The sequence below is a fragment of the Theropithecus gelada genome, chromosome 9, assembly GCF_003255815.1.
Source record: "Theropithecus gelada isolate Dixy chromosome 9, Tgel_1.0, whole genome shotgun sequence".
NCBI lineage: Eukaryota > Metazoa > Chordata > Mammalia > Primates > Cercopithecidae > Theropithecus > Theropithecus gelada.
Window position 1 is genome coordinate 59,452,760 of NC_037677.1, and position 22,731 is coordinate 59,475,490.

The 22,731-nt window shown below is 36.9% G+C and overlaps 1 protein-coding gene and 1 pseudogene across 4 annotated transcripts in view; both read right to left on the minus strand.

Moving 5' to 3' along the window:
- Positions 1-22,731, minus strand: part of ADK (adenosine kinase) — a 567,868-nt gene that overhangs the window by 167,853 nt on the left and 377,284 nt on the right. For 3 of the 4 annotated variants that reach the window (XM_025396539.1, XM_025396541.1, XM_025396540.1), the window contains one exon: positions 19,788-19,958. The exons of the other annotated variant lie outside the window; for it this stretch is intronic. In XM_025396539.1, the coding sequence (XP_025252324.1) occupies positions 19,788-19,958 (171 nt within the window). The remainder of the gene's footprint in view (positions 1-19,787; positions 19,959-22,731) is intronic. 4 annotated transcript variants of the gene reach the window in all.
- LOC112631421 lies at positions 16,740-17,663 on the minus strand (annotated as a pseudogene).

The window sequence follows — 22,731 nt, forward strand, 5'->3', positions numbered from 1 at the left end:
ACAGAGCTTCAAAAACCCTCGGAATTTCCTGATTGTTAAAAGTGTCTTTGTTATGCTGATGGAGCGACTCACTGTCAGCCCCAGGATGGGAAGTGGTCACCAGAAAGTCTAACCTTGTGATTACATAATTGGAACTTCCAGTCAGAAAATGACCACCTATCAAGTGGGCAGAATATAGTGAAGAATGAAAGTCACTGCTGTGAAGGAACACGTTCTAGTGTAAGAGAAACCATGTCAGCATTGTAATTATATACACAAGATCACAGAATCACATTTATAAAATAACCAAATGAATGGGAGTGGAGAAGGGAGGGAAAGGAGGGGAGAATGTGAGGTAGGGAATATATGAAATGAGTATTGATGATAAGAAAACATGAATAGTTAGGCAGTACAGGAGAAAGGAAGAGATGCTTGTAGGAGAGAAGTATAAGATGAAAATACAGGGCCAGAAAATGAAACTAAAGAGTGTATAATGGGGATTAATTCATATTCCTCTAATGTGTCTGATAAAATAAAATTTAAAAAAAGATAAAAGAAACTTTAAAGTCTGTACCTTAAAGAATGATCACTTTTTAGTTCTTGGATTACTTTTACTGTGCTAAAATGAGTTGGCTGGCGCAACTAAGTATTTGAAATAAAGCTAGAATTTTACACTCTTAGAATTCCATTTGATAGCAATGCTTCATAAATAATTGATAACCAAATATTAAAATAACCCCATTAAAAACAGGCATTTACCTACACTGCTGCTGAGAATGAAAACATTTCTAATTATTTTGGAGAGGAATTTAGCAACATCTAACAAAATGCTATATGCACTTATCCTTTGACCCAACAATTCCATTTCTAGGAATTTACTCTGAAGAAATACCTCTAGCAACACAAGAAATATGTATGAACAAGATTATTCATTGAAAGATTGTTTTTAAGTGTGAGACTCAAAACAGTCTTAATGTCCATACATAAGAGAGTGATTGGATAAAATATGGTACATTCACACAATGGGGAAAATCCAACTATAAAAAATGAGGATGATTGTGGCTGGATGTCTGTAATCCCAGCACTTCGGGAGGCCAAGGCAGAAGGATTGCAGGAGGATTGCTTGAGCCCAGGAGTTCAAGACCAGCCTGGGCAACACAGTGAGACCCTGTCTCAGTTTTTTAAAAAAATGAAATAGGCCAGGCGCGGTGGCTCACGCCTGTAATCCCAGAACTTTGGGAGACCAAGGCAGGCAGATCATGAGGTCAGGAGATCAAGACCAGCTTGGCTAACACAGTGAAACCCCGACTTCACTAAAAATACAAAAACTTAGCTGGGTGTGGCGGCGGGCACCCGTAGTCCCAGCTACTCAGGAGGCTGAGGCAGGAGAATCCCTTGAACCTGGGAGGTGGAAGTTGCAGTGAGCCAAGATCGCACCACTGCACTCCAGCCTGGGTGACACAGCGAGACTCCGTCTCATTTAAAAAAAAAAAAAAAAAAAGAAAGAAAGAAAGAAAGAAAATTAAAAATGAGGAAGATCTCTGTGAGCTTTTATGGAACGATTTACAAGATATACTTGATTGAAAAAAAGCTAAGTTCAAAGAGGATCTATCTATAGTGTGCTACCTTTCATGTAACAAAGAAGATACAATAAAATATGCATTTAGCTGCTAATTTGTGCTAAAAGAAATTTAGAAATGTGAGCCAGAAACTACAGAGATTATTTATAAAGGGTAGGTAGGAAGAAACAGGGTAGGAATAGAGAGAGAATGGGGAATGAAGAAGATGAGGGATAAGGGAGGAGCGACACTTCTGAGTAAACCTTTTCATATAGTTCCGATGTTAAGAACCACAAAAATGTTTCACATACTTAAAAAAAATTAAAATACTTGGAGGGGAAAGGAACTAACTTTAACTAAAAATTCGTGTTTTGACAACATACACAAAGGCTAAAGACAAAAAGAATTGTATACAGATATTAAGCTCTACTTAGTAAATTTGTTTTTCACAGCATATTAGTTATTACTGCATAACAAGTTGCTCCAAAACTTCGTGACTTAAAATGAGAAACACTTATTATCTCCATAGTTTCTGTGGATAAGGAATCCAGGCATGGCTTAGCTGAGTGCCTCTGACTCAGTATCTCACAAGACTGCAATTGAGATGTAGACCAGGGCTGCAGTCATCTTGTGTTTGAGGGAGTATTTGCTTCCAAGGTCACTCATGTGACCTTCTGGGCTCAAGTGATCCTCTTACCTAACCTCCCAAGTAGCTGGGACTACAGGTGCATGCCACTATACCAAGCTAATTTTTATATGTTTAGTAGAGATAGGGTTACACCAAGTTGCCCAGGCTGGTCTTGAATTCCTAAGCCCAAGGGATCTGTCCTCCTTGGCTCCCCAGAGTGCTGGGATTATAGGCGTGAGCTACTATGCCTGACCAGAAATAGTAACTTTGAAGTGAATAAACTGGGCCAACATTTTCTTAACCATGTGATCAAAGTCAGTATTACCAGTAATGAAACGTACTAAAATCTTAATATAATGCATGAAAAAAGACACAAGAGCATTTCTGTGTTGTGTGTGGTTTTTTTTTTGGGGGGGTGGGGGGGGGGTCTTGCTCTGTAACCCAGGCTGGAGTCCAGGGTTGCAATTACGGCTCACTGCAGCCTCAAACTCCTGGGCTCAAGCGATCCTCCTGCCTCAGCCTCCCAAGTAGTTGGGACTACAGGAATGTGCCATCATGCCTGGTTAATTTTTCTTTTTGTAGAGACAGCATCTTGCTCTGCTGCCCAGGCTGTTTCTATGGTATTCCTATCAAAAATGTATTGATAATGAGGAAACTCCACACCGAAGGGCATTCTACAAAAAAACCAGTCAGTACTCTTCAAAATTGTCATGGTCATAAAGACAAACAATGACTGAAGAACTGTTCTAGATTAAAGAGACTAAGGAAATGTGATAACTAAATGTGATGTGAGCATCCTGGACTGGATCTGGATTAGTCAAAAAGGATATTAGGATTGAACCTTCTAACTAAATGTGAACTAAATGTGAACCTTCTATATAGCCATATTAAAATTACCAAAACTAAAAAATTAATGTTAAGCTGAGTGCAGTGACTCATGCCTGTAATCCCAGCACTTTGTAGGCCAACGCAGGTAAATCACCTGAGGCCAGGAGTTCAAGATCAGCCTGGCCAACATGGCGAAACCCCGTCTCTACTAGTAATACAAAAATTAGCCAGGCATGGTGGCAGGCGCTTATAATCCCAGCTACTCAGGAGGCTGAGGCAGGAGAATCGCTTGAACCCGGGAGGTGGAGGTTTCAGTGAGCTGAGATAATGCCACTGCATTCCAGTCTGGGCGACAGAGTAACATTCCATATCAAAATAAATAAATAAATAAAATAAAAATTAATGTTGATAAAATACCATGGACTAATAGATGGCACCTATTTAAATTTTGCTAATTATTTCCCTCATGTCAGAATTTTGGCTTCTTGGCTTCTGTTTTCTCTGTGAGATACTCAAGAGCTAGGTCAAAAGACAGGTTTTCTAAATTTAGGTCTAGCACTTTTTCTACTGTGATATAAATTTACAGTTTTTATTTATAAGGATAAGTCAATGTAATTAAATGATTTTTAATAAACAATAATTTTTGGCTGGGTGAGGTGTCTCATGCCTGTAACCCCAGCACTTGGGAGGCCAAGGTTGGCAGATCACTTGAGGCCTGGAGTTCAAGATCAGCCTGGCCCACATGGCAAAACCCCATCTCTACTAAAAATACAAACATTAGCCGAATGTGATGGCGCATTCCTGTAATCCCAGCTATGCAGAAAGCTGAGACTTGAGAATCGCTTGAACCTGGGGGAGGCGGAGTTTGCAGTGAGCCGAGATTGCATCACTGCACTCCAGCCTGGGTGACAGAGTGAGACCTTGTCTTGAGAAAAAAAAAAAAATTAAAGGCATTAAATAAGAACATTAAATATGTATGTAATATTTTTCATTTTTTTATATTATGGCATACTATACAAATAATACCAAAATCATCACTTACAAATTTATAGTACAGTAACTGAAACAAATAAAGATTAATAGAAATAGTGAATAAAATAGAAAGGCATTACTGCATAAAATATGATTATCTCCACAGTAATTCAAACTATTTCAAATTACACAGTGTTTTTCTTGAGTGTATTTATTTTCTCCTTGCAATTAAAAACATTTAAATACTCTTCTTGATTTTCTTATAATATTTTTTTAGTTTTTAAAAAACAACACACAATAATTAGACGGCTTTTTACCAGTGATGGATGTTAGGTTGGGGATGATTTAAAAGCATTTCATCTTCAGAGAGGCAATATAGTTGACATAAAGAGGGAGAATAAGGAGTAAGAAAGAAAGGAGAGAGCTATGTAGAAAGGCAGGGAGATGCAGAGCACATAGTTAAATAGCCTTTGCATTCTCTGAATCTTTCCCATAGCACATCTTTACAACATGCCACTGACATTAGAAGTCTCCCTTGTGCTACAGTCAATCTCACTTTTTTCAGATGAGTAAATATATCAGAAAAACCCTAGGGAGAAAGTTAAATCTAGGAGTGAGCAGCAATTTTACAAAGTTACAATCCTGTGTTAACTGAAATTTCATTATCCTCCTCAGAAAATACAAGTATGTCAGAATTTCTTCCAAAAAGCACCATAAGTTTTTGTTTCTTTCTGAAGGGGTTATGTATATCCTCCGAAAAAGTTTCTTTCCCAATTCCTTGATGATTTTATAACCACTTTATATTTTGTCTATATAGCTCCTCTTACTGCTTATAGCAGAAAAAGGGGAATAAAGAGATCTATATGCAGTCTCAGAAAAGTGTTTTCCATCTCTCTTAGGAAGAAACAGGGCATTTCTGTATAGTTTAAAGCGCAGAATTACCAATTTAGATACAGACCCATTCCCTCCATTCATGGGGGAAATATTCTGATATGAAGAAAGGAAAGATCATCTCTTTTGTCAGAATACAGATCTAGGTAACAGTCTTGAATCCCTGGAAATACTTGGAAATCACATCCTTTAAAGAATTAGACTTGGCCAGGCTTGGTCGCTCATGCCTGTAATCCCAGAACCTTAGGGAGGCCAAGGCGGGAAGACTGCTTGAGCCCAGGAGTTTGAGAACAGCCTGGACAACACAGTGAGACCCTGTATCTAACTAATTGATAATAAATAAATTAAATAAAAATCAGACTTGACAAAATTTTTTTAAAATTCCAACAAGAATTTTCTGTGTATATGGACTTGACAGAAAGTTTCTTTTTTTCCTCCCAAACATGTGCTCCAGTGCACAGAAAAATAGTTCTAAAAATTAAAATAATACCTTTACAAAGAAAAAGAAGTGTCTTAACCAAAAGGAGAATATCTGAAATAAGTTGTATGCATGTATAGCACTATTTGGTGTACATAATTACATATAGATTCACACAGATTTTTTATCTTAAAACAGCAAATGACTTCTATTTTACAGAAGTATGGAAACTGAAAAATTACTTAAGATACCTGTATCAAAGTTATTTACAGTTTAAAGAATTGATGGTTTCAAATTATTAATTCACTATTAGAAACATTAAAATGGATTTAACAGTGTAAACAAAGTATCAATAAAGTCTCCTCCTATCCACGTGGCAGTAAAATATATAACAGAAGAAAAAGCCAATGTATCCCATCTGGTTTAGTAAAAAGATGATGATAGTTTACTTATAAAGAGATACAAGCATCACTCAGGCTTAGAAGACATGGACAACAAACCTAAAGACATTTTTATATTTTCTTTCAAAATGTCCTGATCTATCTAGTAGTATTTCTGTTTTTGGCACATCCTGTCCAAATATGAGTAAAGCTACTCAACAACAAAAACAACCACAACAAACTGCAGAATTTTGTTCACTGTTTTGTAATTCACTTGTTGATAAACTAGATTTTTAAGCTAAATCAACACTCTGTAAATAAAGTAATTTCAATTTTCTTGGTGTATATTAGAGATTTTTAATATATTGAATCCTCTGTGAGGTTAATAGACAAAATGGCTTTCCCTATAAGAAAATTTGCAATGTGGGAACATTGCCAGCAAAAGGACTAATGAAGCAGAGCAATATATTCTCTCTCTCTCTTTTTTTTTTTTTTGACAGAGTCTTGCTCTGTTGCGAGGCTGGAGTGCAGTGGCATGATTTTGGCTTACGGCAACCTCCACCTCCAGGGTTCTCAGGATTCTCCTGCCTCAGCCTCCCGAGTAGCTGGGACTACAGGCGCATGCCACCATGCCCAGCTAATTTTTATATTTTTACTAGAGACGGGGTTTCACCATGCTGGCGAGGCTGGTCTGGAACTCCTGACCTCAGGTGATCTGCCCACCTTGGCGTCCCAAAGTGCTGGGATTACAGGTGTGAGCCACTGCACCCGGCCTATATATCTTTATAAATTGAAATCATTTGTGAGATTCAAAATACTAGATATGAGGGGGAGCTTTGTCTAAAGCATATCATTCTTATCCCTATGAAAAAATTCAACTGAATTCTTCTACCCCATTTCAAACTGCTGTTTTATTATTGCAACTATCTTAAAGTGCATGGTATGGGTGATTTGACTTTTCACTGTGGAATTAAGCGGTAACTCTTGACAAAGCAGTTATTATCATGAGATAATTGACCGTATTTGAGAGTTAAGCATCCTGAGGCAAAGTTGAGTGTATTTAATCCTGGCAGGTTAATTATCTAGTGATTATGGAGCCTTGAAAGGTATTACTCCTAAGGACCATTTGCAAAATGACATAATTTAAAAAAACTTCTTAATTTAATAAAAATGAAAAACAAGAATAATCAAGTTCTTTAGTCATCTACTGATAGATAATGACTACAAAGCAGCTTGCATTAAGGGGCATCAATGGATTATAATTACCTTTGTGTAGAATGTCCTTTATTAAGCTGATTTCGTGTGAGTGTAGCTAACAAATGGTTGTTGCTGAAGGGAAAATTTCAAACTTCGAAGATGTCAGAAACAAATTAAAACTACAACATAATATTAAAGAGTTTTTATACTGCAGTAATTTTGGAACTACTTTAACAAGGATAACCAATCAATTCAGATGTGTAATCTAAAAGTACAAAATGCAATGTAAAAGCTTACCCAAGATTTTAAATTAAAGAAACAGAAATTTGTCACTATGTATTTCTGAACCTTGGCTGAAAGTAAACCACACAAATCAAAACCAAAGTGAGATGCCACCTCATGCCCAGCAGGATGGCCATTACTTTTTAAATGCAAAATAAGCGTTGGTGAGGAGGTGGAGAAATTGGAACCCTTGTGTATTGATGGTAGGAATGTAAAATGGTGTACCTGTTGTGGATCCAACAGTTCCACATCTAGGTATATATCCAAAAGAGTTAAGAGCAGGAACTCAAACAGATACTTGTACATTAACATTCACAGTAGCATTGTTCATAATAATCAAAGATGGAAACAAATTAAATGTCTATCAACAGATGAAGCAATAAAACAAAATTTCGCACATACAATGAAATATTATTCAGCCTTATACAAGACAAAATTCTGATAACACACTATAACATGAATGAAGTTTAAAAAGATTATGCTAAGTGAAATTAAGTCAGACAACTTTTGTATGATCCTATTTGTATGAGGTACCTAAAACAGGCACTTTCATAGACAGTAAAACAGTTACGAAGGGTGAGGGGGGAGGAGGAAATAGGAAATAGCGAGTTATTATTTAATGGGTACAGAGCTTCTGCTTGGGTTGATTTAAAAAAAAAAGTTCTGGAGAGGAATAGTGGCAATGGCTACACAACATTGCAAATGTACTTAATGCCACTGATTTGTACACTTAAAAATAGTTAAAATGGTATAAATTTTATATTGTGTATGTTTTTTACCAGAATTTTTAAAAAGTAAATTGTATCATTTAGTAATTATAATTTGGTTATGTCACAAGAATATAGCAATGGTATTACTGTGGATACTTCACTTTTTGTCCCAGCATGTGTCTAACCAAATATTTTCAGATATTTTTCAGAGAGAAATATCATTTCCCCTGGGTTCACTAACAAATAAGGCATACTGGGGTCACATATGGGGAGAATTCAGCTTAAAAGGCACTACAGTTAAGGGTACACTCAATAAAAAAGAAGAACTACCTAAAAGAAATGTCAGGCATTATTTTAGATTTCAAGAGGAACTTTACTAATTTATAATAAAATCTAACAGTATTAATCTTAGAATGTGGGAAAAAATGAATCAATTTCATAACACGTTTAAGCTACAAGAAAAAATTTAAAAGATTATCTAGTATTTCTATGCAAATCCCCTCAATTTACAGATGAGGAAACGGAAGAAAAAGTAGTTGATAAGTAAGTCAGAGAGATGATTTAAATTAAGGGAACAAAAAATAGCTTTAATAATCTAAACATTTTATTTTAATATATAAAGATACATCATTTGCTAATATTTAAAATAGGGTCAGCTGGGTGCAGTGGCTCACACCTGTAACCTCAGCACGTTGGGAGGCAGAGGCGGGCAGTTCAAAATCACTTGAGGCCAGGAGTTCAAAATCAGCCTGGCCAATATGGCAAAAACCCATCTCCTCTAAAAATACAAAAATTAGCCGGGCATGATTGTGCATGCCTGTAGTCTCAGCTACTCAGGAGGCTGAGGCACGAGAATTGCTTGAACCTGGGAAGTGGAGGCAGCAGTGAGCTGAGACTGCACCACTGCACTCCAGCCAAGGCAACAAGAGCAAGACTCTGTCTCAAAAAAAAAAAAAAAAAAAGGGTCAAAACCTTTGAACATGCCTACAGACTGACATTCTAGAGATTTTCTTGTGGAACCACATCTAGAATTCATAGTTCATGAATTTTCATTTTGCTTTCTTAAAAATTTTATTTTTAGACAGGGTCTTACTCTGTTACCCAGACCAGAGTGCAGTTGCATGACCGTGGCTCACTGCAGCCTCAACCTCCCAGGTGCAAATGATCCTCCCACCTCAGCTTCCTGAGTAGCGGGGAATACAGGTGTGTGCCACCATGCCTGGTTAATTAAAAAAATATAGTTGTAGAGATGTGGTCCAACTATGCTGCCCAGGCTGGTTTCCAACACCTGTGCTCAAGCGATCCTCCCACTTCAACTTCCCAAAGTGCTAGGATTACAGGTGTGAGCTATGGTGCCCGGCCTAGTTTCAACCTTTTTAAAGCATAGAGAAAACATAAAGACACCTATGAAGCACTCCTGAATACAGATGTCTACAGCTTTTTACTGCCTTTAATCTTTTACACTAAAAATAACTCATATGTATTTAGTTTTAGACCCAAATTTAACTAATTAAACTAATTCTCATTCTACTTGCATTCATATTTCATCAGAATATATAATGTTAAATAAATAATGAACACAAATTTCACAAAGTTTAGGAAAAACAAAATTAACTTTTTGTAAGCAAATAACTTTGTTGGAACAGAAGTAAGGTGATATAGCAGAAAGCAGCCCAATAGCCATGAGTTTTCCCTCATGTACTTCGTACTATTCATTATGTTTTAACAGGGATGAACGGAGAGTGTGAGTTATCAAAGCAAGTTAAAGTGAAGTGAAACTCAATAGATAACATGATCAACACTCCTAACACTACTAACAACATTACCTAACAAAAATTGTGTATATATTCTATGAGCCAAGCTGAAACTTTACATGCATTAGAAAAACAACATGGAATTGCCTTGTAGATTACATGATGGTTTTTATGAACACCCTTTTTAACTTTAAAGCACTATTCAATAGTAGGGTATGATAATTTTTAGTTGTCTGTCATGATTACAACCCAGGACTATCAAAACACTCTTCCTTGACGTTGCTACTTAAACATAAGGGGATCTTCCATGGAAATAAAAGATGGTTAATATATGGTGATCAAAAAATAAGAAATTGGCCCTTCTTCATTTTAGCAATGTATTTTTGGAACTTAATGGCTCTAGAATAATGTTTCCTACTTTTAAGCATATAAATGGAATCATAAAGTTTATATTCATTTTAATAGCTTTACTGAGGTATAACTGACATACAATTATCTGCACAAATTAAGTGTGTATAATTAGATAAAACTTGACATATGTATAAAGTTCTGCAACCACAACCTCAATCGGAACACATCTATTGCTCCTAAAAGTTTCTTTGTGTCCGTTTGTGATCACTGCCTCATAGCATATCCCTGTCCCCAGACAACAATGGATCTGCCAACACTATAAATTTGTTCGCATTTTCTAGAATATAAATAGAATCATATAGAATGTACTTTATAGTATCTTTCACTCAGCATAGGTATTCTAAAATTCTTCTATGCTGTTGGTTCATTTCTTACCAATAGTACAATTCTTTTATAGGTGAGTAGTATTTTATTCTATGGAAATATCACAATTTGTTTATCTAGTTACTAGTTGGTGGATGTTTGGTTTATTTTCCAGACTTTGGCTATTACAAATAAAGCTGCTATAAACACCTGTGTATGTCTTTACATGGACAGATGCTTTCATCTGTCCTGGGTGAATATCTAAGAGTGGGATAGCCAGGTTAGGTCATTTGGAGGATGTATATTTAACTTTGTAAGAAACAAGAACACCATTCTCCAAAGTAGTTGTACCATTTTACATTCTAGCAGCTCCATATATCCTTACCAATATTTAGTATGGTCACACTTTTACACATTCTAATAGCTGTGCAGTTGTTTGTTACATGGGTTGAAGTTTGCGTTTTTGGATATGGATATTTAATTGCTCCAGAACGACTTGTCAAAAAGACTGCTTTTTTTCCTCCATAAAATAGTCTCTGAAACATTGTTGAAAAATCAATTTAGGTCTATTTCTGGACTTTCCCTTCTGTTCCATTGACTATTTGTCTATCATTACACCAATGCCACATTGTCTGGATTACCGTAGCTTTGTAATAAGTCTTCAAATCATGTAAAGGTCCTCTGATTTGGTTTTTAAAATCCACATTGGTTTGGCTATTCTAGTTCAGTGCTTTTCCATATAAATATTAGAATCAACTTGTTGACTTTAAAAAAAAATTCTGAAATTCTGACTGAATTAAACTATAGATTACTTTGAGTAGAATTTATATTTAACAATACAGAATCTTCTAATCCATGAACATGATATATCTCCCATTTGGGTCCTCTTAAATTTTTTCAACAATGTTTTGTAGTGTTCAGTGTATACATCTTTGGTCTGGTTTATTCCAAAGTAAATACTTTGTCATAATTTTTGATGGTATTGGAAATCATATGTTTAATTTCTGGTTGTTTCTTGCTAATGTAGAAAAATACATTTCAGTTTAAAATTTTTATTCTGTATGCGACAGTCTTGCTATGTCACTTAGTTCTAATATCTTTTTTTTTTTTTTTTTTTTTTTTGAGACAGTGTCTTGCTCTGTCACCCTGACTGGAGTGCAGGGGCATGATCTCGGCTCATTGCAACCTCCGCCTCCTGGGTTCTCCTGCCTCAGCCTCCCAGGTAGCTGGGATTACAGGCATGTGTCACAATGCCCAGCTAATTTTTGTATTTTTAGTAGAGACGAGGTTTTGCCATGTTGGCCAGACTGGTCTTGAACTCTTGACCTCAAATGATCCACCAGCCTTGGCCTCCCAAAGTGCTAGGATTACAGGCATGATCCACCGTGCCTAGCCAGTTCTAATAGCTTTTTGAAGATTACATCAGATTTTGCATGAAGATGATCATGGTTTTGATAATAGAGACATTTTTACTTCCTTCTTTCTAAATCTGGATGTTTTTCATGCTTTGTTAGCACTAGCTAGAACCCTCAAAACAATGTTGAATAGAAGTGGAAAGAGTGAATATCCTTGATTTTCTGTTTCTCATCTTAGGCAAAAGCATTCAATCTTTCACCATTAGGTATGATGTTAGCTGTATATTCCTAGTGGATGTTCTTTATTGACTCAAAGAAGTTCCCTTCTACTCCTACTATTCTGAGGGCCTTTTTTTTTTTGACACAGTTTCACCATGTTGCCCAGGCTGGAGTGTGGTGGCATGATCTTGGCTCACTGCAACTTCTGCCTCCCTGGTTCAAGAGATTCTCCTGCCTCAGCCTCCGAAGTAGCTGGAATTACAGGTGCCCACCACCATGCCCTGCTATTTTGTGTATTATTAGTAGAGGTGAGGTTTTGCAATGTTGGCCAGGCTGGTCTCAAACTCCTGACCTCAAGTGATCTTTCCACCCCAGCCTCCGCAAAGTGGTGGGATTACAGGTGTGAGCCACTGCACCTGGCCTCCAAGGGCTTTTGTGTGTATGTGTGTGTGTGTGTGTGTGTGTGTGTGTGTGTGTTTGTGAGACGAAGTCTTGCTCTGTTGCACAGGCTGGAGTGCAGTGGCACATCTTGGCTCACTGCAACCTCTGTCTCCCTGGTTCAAGTGATTCTCCTGGCTCAGCCTTCCCCATAGCTGGGATTACAGGTGTGTGCCATCATACCCAGCTAATTTTTTTGTATTTTTAGTAGAGACAGGGTTGCCTCTGCCTCCCAATAATCCCTATTGGGACTGCATGCAGGAGCCACCATGCCCAGCCTCCGAGGGCTTTTAACAGAAGTAGATATCTGGTTTTTTCAAAAGCTTTTAGGATAATCATGTGATTTTCTTTTTAGTCTTAATACATTTAATTACATTGATGGATTTTAAAATGTTAAACCAATTCTACACTCCTACTCATGATGAATTATTCTTTTATTTTATTTTATTTATTTATTTATTTATTGTTTTTTTTTTTTGAGACGGAGTCTCGCTCTGTCACCCAGGCTGGAGTGCAGTGGCTGGATCTCAGCTTACTGCAAGCTCCGCCTCCTGGGTTTACGCCATTCTCCTGCCTCAGCCTCCTGAGTAGCTGGGACTACAGGCACCCGCCACCTCGCCCGGCTAGTTTTTTGTATTTTTTAGTAGAGACGGGGTTTCACCACGTTCGCCAGGATGGTCTGGATCTCCTGACCTCGTGATCCACCCATCTCAGCCTCCCAAAGTGCTGGGATTACAGGCTTGAGCCACCGCGCCTGGCCGAATTATTCTTTTAATATATTGTTCGGTTTGATTTGCTAAAATTATTTGAAGAATTTTTACATCTGTGTTTATGAGGGATATTGGTCTTTTCTTGCAATACTTTGTTTTGGTATGAAGGTAATACACACCTCATGAAATAAGATAGGTATATTTCTCCCTCTTCAATTTTTTGGGACAGTTTGTATACAATTCGTATTACATCTTTCTGAAATCTGTGTTAAAATTCAACACTGCCAAGTGCAGTATCTAATCCCAGCACTTTGGGAGACTGAGGTGGGAGGACTTGCTTGAGCGCAGGAGGTTGAAACCAGTCTGGGCAACAAAATGAGACCTCCTCTCTATAAAAATTAAAAATTAGCTAGGCATGGTGGTTTGCACCTGAGGACTTGCTTGAGCAAAGGAGGTTGAAACCAGCCTGGGCAACAAAATGAGACTTCCTCTCTACAAAAATTAAAAATTGGCCAGGCACGGTGGGGTTTGCACCTGTCACCCTAGCCGCTCGGGAGGCTGAGGTGAGAGGATCACTTGAACCCAGGAGTTTGAGCTTGCATTGAGACATGATTGTGCCATTGCACTATAGCCTGGGTGACAGAGTGAGACTTTGTCTCAAAACAAACAAACAAACAGAATTAAACACTGAAGTAATTCAGCCTTTGAGGTTTCTTTGTAGCAAGGGTTTTAACTACAAATTCAATTTCTTTAATAATCTAAACAGACTTTTTCTATTTCTTCTTGAGTATGATTTAGTACTTTGTGTCTTTTAACAAATTTGTCCATTTCATAAAGGTTGTCAAATATATTGTAATAATATTGACAGGAGGGACCAGAACATCTATTCTAGAGCTAATTTTACCCTACTAATGAGACAAAATTCCTTATAATACTCTTTTTGAAACCTCATGAATTACTAGTCAGGTTATCCACTCTGACTAGTAGGATAGGAATGGTTACAGGTCCTCATGTGTACACTGAGGACTGTCCTCTACAATCTTTTTGGGTGGTTCTTTTCCTGGTCTTCCTTAATTTCTTCACAAAAATCCACTGATTCATACTCAGCTGAAGACTTGGTGGGATTCTGCAAATGTCCTGTGTTCTCTCTCTATTCAGCTATTTCTTCTCTGGTACTTTTAACTTACAAACACTAGCTGTCTTAGACTCCTTGAACTTCCAGCTCCAACTCCTCATTAAAAGAGATTGCAAGGCTCTACTTGAGTTCCTTTTTTTTCTTTTTGAGATAGAGTCTCACTAAGTCACCCTGGCTGGAGTGCAGTGGTACAATTTTGGCTCACTGCCACCTCTGCTTCCCGGGTTCAAGTAATTCTCATGCCTCAGCCACCCAAGTCCCAAGTAGCTGGGGTTACAGGCGCATAACCACCCTGCCAGGCTTTTTTTGTATTTTTAGTAGAGACAGGGTTTCACCATGTTGGCCAGGCTGGTCTTGAACTCCTGACCTCAAAGGATCCACCTGCCTCAGCCTCCCAAAGTGCTGGTATTACAGGCGTGACCCACTGTGCCCGGCCTTTGTTGCCTGGAAATTATCTCCAAAGAGTTAGCTGGAGTAATCATTAGGTTTATCTTTTTATTTCCTGTCTCACAGGGATCACTGATCATTGCCTATGAAGAAATAATCTTTGTGGACAAGATATTTTTTTTAATACTGAGGCTATCAGAAGTTTTAAATCATCATTACTACTGTACAATCCTCTGACAAGAGGAAGGTGACATCACGTAGAAAATAAGAGCCAAGTGTGTTTGGTTTTAGCTGAGTTTTGACATTTTGAACATTTATACTAACCACAGTATATTTTATTTTTTTGAGGGGGGGAAGATTAAAGAATCCTATGTATACTCTCTGAGTACTATATTTTATCCTTCATCACATTTTAGAAGTAAAATGTCCCTCTTTTCCTGGAAAACTGAAGATAACTTATTATTACTATAGTATTCAAAGAGAAAAACAATGGATGATGAGATTAAAGGGATAAAGCATTTTACTCTACTTGCTTTTTGTAATCAAATATGGTATAATTTTTATTATCCCTATTAAATTTCATCACTCAACTCATATTTAGAGTCTACTAACATTAAAAAAAATTTTGATTTTGACCTTCAACTTACCTAGTATGTATTAAGGTGTTGTATTATTTGCATTTGAATTATATGCAAGTATAGCTTTATCTAAATCACTGTTAGTTTACTTAAGCAAAGGTAGGGTAAACACTGAGGCGTGCCCCTAGAAATCGATTTATTTATCAACAGACCTTTTGAGACTGCTTCAATAACATACAAAATACCTCTAATTGTCTTATAGCCAATCTTCATTATTCTATAATCCATGTAATGACAGATGTTCTCAAATATACTATGCATCCACAGCTTATTGGTCTGCCATAATAGGTACTTAGGTACTATATAAATACCTCTTGAAGTGAATTCAAATGAACAATAATCGCACCAAAAGAAAAAAGATTTTCTTGCCCCATGACTTACAGCCACGTAGCAGCTTACAGTTTTACCACTTCCTCTTCTAGGTGGGGAAAAATGATTCCTTTAATAATCTATACTAAGCTGTGATCCAACTTTTAAGTTTACTGATTTGTAGAATCAATCTTTTTAAAAAAATTGTGGTAAACTATACATATGATAAAAATTTCCATTTTAAGTATGCAATTCATTGGCACTAAATACATTCACAGTGTGGCGCAACTATCACCACTATCCATTTCCAGAACTTTTTCATCATTCCAAACAGAAGCTCTCTGTACTTATAACACAATAATGCCTCATTCCTCCCTACCCTACTCCCAGGTAACCACTATTCTACTGTGTGTCTCTATGAATTTGCCTATTCTAGGTACTTCTTGTAAGTGGAATTCTTCTAAGAAAATCTAATAATTGTCTGATGTGTCTGGCTTATTTTACTTAACACAGTATTTTCAAAATTCATTAATGTAGCATGTATCAAAATTTCATTTAAGGCTAAATAATACTCCATTGTATATATACGTGAAATTTTGTTTATCTGTTGATGAATATTTGATTTGCTTCTATCTCTATCTTAGCTATTGTGAATAATGCTGCTGTGGACATTGGTGTAAAATGATCTGAGTCCCTGCTTTCAGTTATTTTGGGTAATATACCTAGAAGTAGAACTGCTAGATCATATGGTAATAATTCTATGTTTAACATCTTGAGGAACCACCAAATTGTCTTCTACGTTCCCATTTTACATTCCCACCAGCAATACACAAGTGTTTCCAATTTCTCCACATCTTCACCAATACTTGTTAGTTTCCATGTTTTAAAACAATTGTCATTCTGATGGGTGTGAAGTGGTATCTAATTTTGGTTTTGATTTGCACTTCTTGACTGGTTATGTTGAGCATCTTTTCACGTGTTTACTGGCCATCTGCATATCTTCTTCAAATAAATGTTTATTAAATTCCTTTGATCATTATTGAATTATGTTGTTAGTTTGCTTATTGTTGAGTTGTTACTGTGTTAAATATTCTGAATATGAATCCTTTATCAGATATATTATTTGCAAATATTAACTCCCATTCTACTAGTTGTTTTTTCACATTCTTGATAGTGTCCTTTGATGCACAAGAGTTGTTAATTTTGATGATGTTTAACTTATCTATTTTTTCCATTTGTTGCTTGTACTTTGGAGTCTTTTTTTTTTTTTTTTTAAAGTGAAGATTGTTTTGATATCATCAGCATCTGCTGCAAACTTAAACCACTTTTAGGACTATTCTTTTCTCTTTTGTCTCTACCAAACTTTTAGCATCGTTCCCTGGTTCTAAATACATTTTCCACCTTCTTTTTACATGTCTTTTACAGATTTGAGCTTTTTTTTTTTAAGTTTTAAAACTTTTATAAGTTTAATGTTGTCACTGTATGTTTACATATTCATTGGTACAATTTACATCGAGTTTTTTACTTATCCATTTTTGCAAAGATATGTACACAAAGATACATATTCAATAACTGAGAAATAAGTGAAACTTCTGATCTATACTTTCAGGTTTGTTCGATCATGATACTTCTGATAAGGATCATGGGCATACCAGTTTCACCTCTTCCAGAAGGACGTCGTCATTTTATCTTAAGAGTTTACTCTGGGTTTTATTGCAGAATATAAATTCCCTCAATCGCTTTTTTCTTGCAGGTGCCTTTTTCCATTATTTTTTCTTATAACCAGCCCTTCTCTTCCAAAGGCCACAATGAAGTCTAAGAAACCTATAGATGACAGTTTTCACAATCTTTCTCTTGCCTTTTCGTATACTGAGGTATGTTAGAGATGTGACTGGCAGCTTCAAGATACTTGGAAGCAAGGGGACTACTCTATTAAGGATTGCTGAAGTATGCTCACATGTCAGGTTTCTCTCAGATGTGGTAAGTCTGGGAGTGGAGGAAACAACTGGTGTCTGAATATGACTAAAACGTCCAGTGGACAATGCAGAAATAAGAGGCATTTTTGACACAGTTTCGGTAGGCTGAAGATGCCAAAATATTCAGAGGCCATAAGATTACTGAAGCTACTCTCACTGCACGGGCAAAGGCAGAGGCAGCCATCTTGTCATCCTCCAAATTTGAGCTCTTATTAAAGAGTTTTCTGTGTGCTCTGCAATTTTTTTAAAAAGATCCCTCCACATTCTCTCCTTAATTAAGATCATTTGTGACTATAAAATCCAAATAGCATTTTTTTATGGCATTCAATCTCCCTAAACTTTCTTTACTTCCAAAGTCTCATTCTTTGGAATCATATTTTATTTATTTATTTATTTATTTATTTAAGAGGGAGTCTCGCTCTGTCGCCCAGGCTGGAGTGCAGTGGCGCAATCCTGGCTCACTGCAAGCTCCGTCTCCCGGGTTCACGCCATTCTCCTGCCTCAGTCTCCCAAGTAACTGGGACTACAGGCACCTGCCACCGTGTCTGGCTAATTTTTTGTATTTTAAGTAGAGACAGGGTTTCACCATGTTAGCCAGGATGGTCTCAATCTCCTGACTTTGTGATCCACCTGCCTCTGCCTCCCAAAGTGCTGGGATTACAGACGTGAACCACCGTGCCCGGCCCTTTGGAATCATATTTATCTTTTTAAAAAGTTTTAAGATTTGTCTCTTAAACTCTGGAGAACTTATTTAAGTGCTGCCAGTCTGATCTTTCATGACTAAGAACTCTAGACCAAGTGTTAACTTCTCCCAGTGATTCTCAAGACTACTGACACCAATGCTTTAATATTATTCAAAGGGCTTGAGTAGCACTTTTCCCAATTACTTCTTTTACCCTTTGGAAAATAAAACTGTTAATAAGGAAAAAACTAAATGGTAGATTTAGACAAATTAGGCTTCTAGCAGCTATCTGGCACTTCATTATTACCACTATTTCTTGCTGGTATTTCAATTTGTGAATTATCAAGAATATAGCATTTCCTTCCAAAGTCACCATTTGTTACCAATGTAACCATTACCTTTGCAGATATATTATGATATTATTTCTATAGATCATCTTTTAATCTTTACCCAGGTGATCTCATAAATTTCCAGGTCAATTTTTATGTTATTCTAGGCAGACAGCAGTTATTAGATATAAAACTAATGAATATATTCAAACTATGTTAGAACTATGGAATTAGAATCAGAATGAACTTCTGGGATGATTAAGACAGTACCTTCATTGTATACATTAAACCATCAAGTGACATGGCCAAGGCACAGGAAGACACACTGAAGGCTTTTTTCCTCTTTCATGGATTTTCAAAGAGGTATTAAACAGTAAATAAGCAATCAAAGTAAATAAGCATTTAAGTAAATAAGCATTTCCATAATTTAGAATGGAAGAAAATACATTCTCGCTAGAAAGAAAAAACTGTAATTGTTGAGATGAAATTCCATTTTATCACCTTCCACTATAACAAACAATATTTAAAAAATGATATTGTTAATAAAGAAATATAAATGCAATATATCAAAATTTACTCATAATTTATTAAACAAACATCAAATGGACTTAGACTCTGAAGAGTTAAAAAAGTGATGAATGTGCTTTTTATCCTGATTGTGGTCATAGCAACAGGTCAGGTACCCATCTGTAAAAACTCACAGAAATTACAGTAAAAAGGATAACTCTTACTATAGGTAAATTAAATCTCAAACACCTAAACTTTAAAAAATAAATGTTGGGCCGGGCACAGTGGCTCATGCCTGTAATCCTAGCACTTTGGGAGGCTGAGGCGACCAGATCACCTGAGGTCAGGAGTTTGTGACCAGCCTGGCCAACACGGTGAAACCCTGTCTCTACTAAAAATAGTAGAGGGCATGGTGGCAGGCACCTATAACCCCAGCTACTTGGAAGGCTGAGGCAGGAGAATTGCTTGAACCCGGGAAGGAGAGGTTGCAGTGAACCGAGATCATGCCATTACACTCCAGCCTGGGCGAAGAGAGGGAAACTCCATCTCAAAAAAATATAAATAAATAAATACATATTTCACTAAGAAAGAAGTTAGTATATACTGAAGGAAATATTGAAAATACTGAGAGCAGTCAATTGACATTGAGGCAATTTTGTTGCACAATTCTCAAGGATATTTACACAAAAATTTAGGATTTAATTTATATATTTCTAAACATATATACACAGATCAGAAATAAACAAACAAAAAATCCCCAGGTTCTTTTGAAAAAGGAAAGGTAACTCACTGTCTCATTTCCAAAAAGTATGTCAACATAAGGCATAACTTTCATCAATGATTCCTTGTAGAACTGGCTAATAAATGGTGCAGACAGATTCAAAGTGAAAATCCTGTTGTTTTCAGAAGCATGGTGAGCCACTTTTAATACTGACTCTGGAGAAACTGTAAGAAAAAAGCCCTGAATGAAGAAAAAAGGAGGGAAAATTAGAAATGCCATCTCCACAGTCACTCCTAGAATAAAAGAAACCTAAACAAAATACAAAAGTATATAAAATACAATTATAAAATGCAAGGCAGAAAATAGCAACATTTGACTGGAAGGGTATTTGATTATATGAGTACCATATGCTTGATACATGCCGTTACTTCAGAGAATAAAGCATTACTTATTTCATACTAGGTTTATATGCTCAATACTAAAGAATTCTGGAAATTCATGAAAGAAAAAATATTTGAAAGGTCTCATTCAAGACAATAATTACATTTGAATTAGGGAAACTGTACTACGAAGGCAAACTGAATCCTTTTAGCTTCTTACAAACAGTTCAGAATATATATTTTTTGAGATAAGGTTTCACTATATTGTCCAGGCTGGTTCTGAACTCCTGGGATAAAGCAATCCTCCTACCTCAGCCCTCCAAGTAGCTGGGATTACAGGTGCGTACCACTAAGCCTGGCTGTTTATATTCTTATAAGTGACTTAAAAATAATCTGTTTATTAAGATCATAACTTCTGGCCAGGCACAATGAATCACACCTGGAATTCTAGTGCTTTGGGAGGCCAAGGTGGGCTGATCACTTGGGTCCAGGAGTTCCAAACCAGCCTGGGCAACATGGCGGAACTCCATTTCTACAAAAATTTCAAAAATTAGCTGAGTGTGTTGGTGTGTGCCTGTGGTCCCAGCTACTCATGAGACTGAGATGGGAGGACTGCTATAGCCCAGGAAGTGGAGGTTGAAGTGAGCCGAGATCATACCACTGCACTCCAGACTGGGAGACACAGGGAGACCTTGTCTCAAAATAAATAAATAAATAAATAAATCATAACTTGTTACGTTAAGAAATATTTAAGTTGATTTTTGAGGAAGATTCTGAATTAGAATTTTCAAATAATGAGAAAAGGATTCAGTAATGCAAAATAAAAATATTTAATTAAAATTTCATGTCAGAAAAGCTGCATTTTTTTTTTTTTTGAGACGGAGTCTTGCTGTGTCACCCAGGCTGGAGTGCAGGGGCCAGATCTCACCTCACTGCAAGCTCCGCCTCCCAGGTTCACACCATTCTCCTGCCTCAGCCTCCCAAGTAGCTGGGACTACAGGCGCCCGCCACCTTGCCCGGCTAGTTTTTTGTATTTTTTAGTAGAGACGGGGTTTCACCGTGTTAGCCAGGATGGTCTCGATCTCCTGACCTCGTGATCCACCCGTCTCGGCCTCCCAAAGTGCTGGGATTACAGGCTTGAGCCACCGCGCCTGGCCTGGAAAGCCGCATTTAAAATGCTATTTATCTACAGCTTTAATATTAATGAAAGTCTTATTAAAACACATTTATGCCTTCTAGATGAAAGCATAAGCAAAGACATACATGTATATATAGGAAATTAGTTTGGATGGTGCACAAACAAGTAAAGGAATACACAAAGGGCAATAATAAAAGACTTGAAAAGGTCGGCAAAGTTAAGAATACAAAGGGCCTTGGGTGGCAGGGTAGGAATCTATTTGGTAGGCAATGTGTGAGACGGGTAGGGATGGATCATGAGTAATGAATATTTCCTTGAAAGGAAGGAATAACAAGCTTATGGGAAAATATAAAGCAAAGTTTACCTGGGCAGCAACAATTCAGCAACGGTTAATAAATGTCTACACTTGGCTGTGTAAAAGAAAACCACACTAGGAGTACTACATACAGGACTTGGTGATTGTTTAAGACGTGGAAGGCAAAGAAGAAAAGAGTAAACAGATGATTGAGATTTTTGAATTTGGTTCTACCATTAATAAAAGTAGAAAATTCCAGAATAAGATCTGGCTTAGATGGTGAAGAGTGTTTAATTGTGGTCATACTGCAGTTGAGGTTCTAAGGGATCTCTAAGTATCTACCAGAAAGTTGGACTTAGAGTAAAGGCCATGAAAAAGGAGAGGTCAAAGAGGTATTGTGATTCCCAAGGCAGAGAACACAGAACAAAAGAGGATGAAGGAAAGAATGCAGAATAAAAATTAGAGGAAATAAAAAAGGAAAAGGAGAAAACAAGAGGAGGCCAAATGAGGAGAGTAGAAGTGATGGTGGAGAAACTGAGCAAGGGAAATTTTAAGAAGGTGCTATGGGGAAGTAGAGAAAGAAAGGAATGAGTAAAAGTCGTAAGATTTGATGATTAACAGAAAGCACTTAGTATGATGGTAAAAGTAGTTGTTAAAAAAAGGAATGGTGAGAAAGTAAGGTAAGAATAATTATTTTCAAAGCTTCATCAGTAATGATAATAAAACCATTTGAAATGTAATGAGTAATTATTTGTGTCCCAGGCACTATACTACATAGCAATTCAGTTACTGTTTTTTCCTTACATCAAACCTATGAGGTGGACACTTATTAGTTTCTTTTGATAAATAAAGCAAGATAGAGAAGTTAAGAGATGTTTCCTAGGACACACAGCTTACAAGTGATGAAGCCTGGATTCATATGACTCCAGATATGTTGCTAGTTTGAGCAGATAATAAGAGGAAGAAAAGGCACAAACGCTTTTTTTGCGGGGTAGGGTGGGCAGCGAAAGGAGGGAATAAGAGATTTGCTTTTAACGGCAGGGAAAGTTGGAAACATTTTGCTTTTCAAAGAAAAGGATCTATTAGAGAAACAGAAGAATGAAGAGGCAAGGGAGGGAGGATAATTGGAGCTAAGAACTAGAGTAAGTGGGAGCACTGGAAAGTAGAAGGGGAGAAGAACTGGCTTGTAAATGGAAGAAA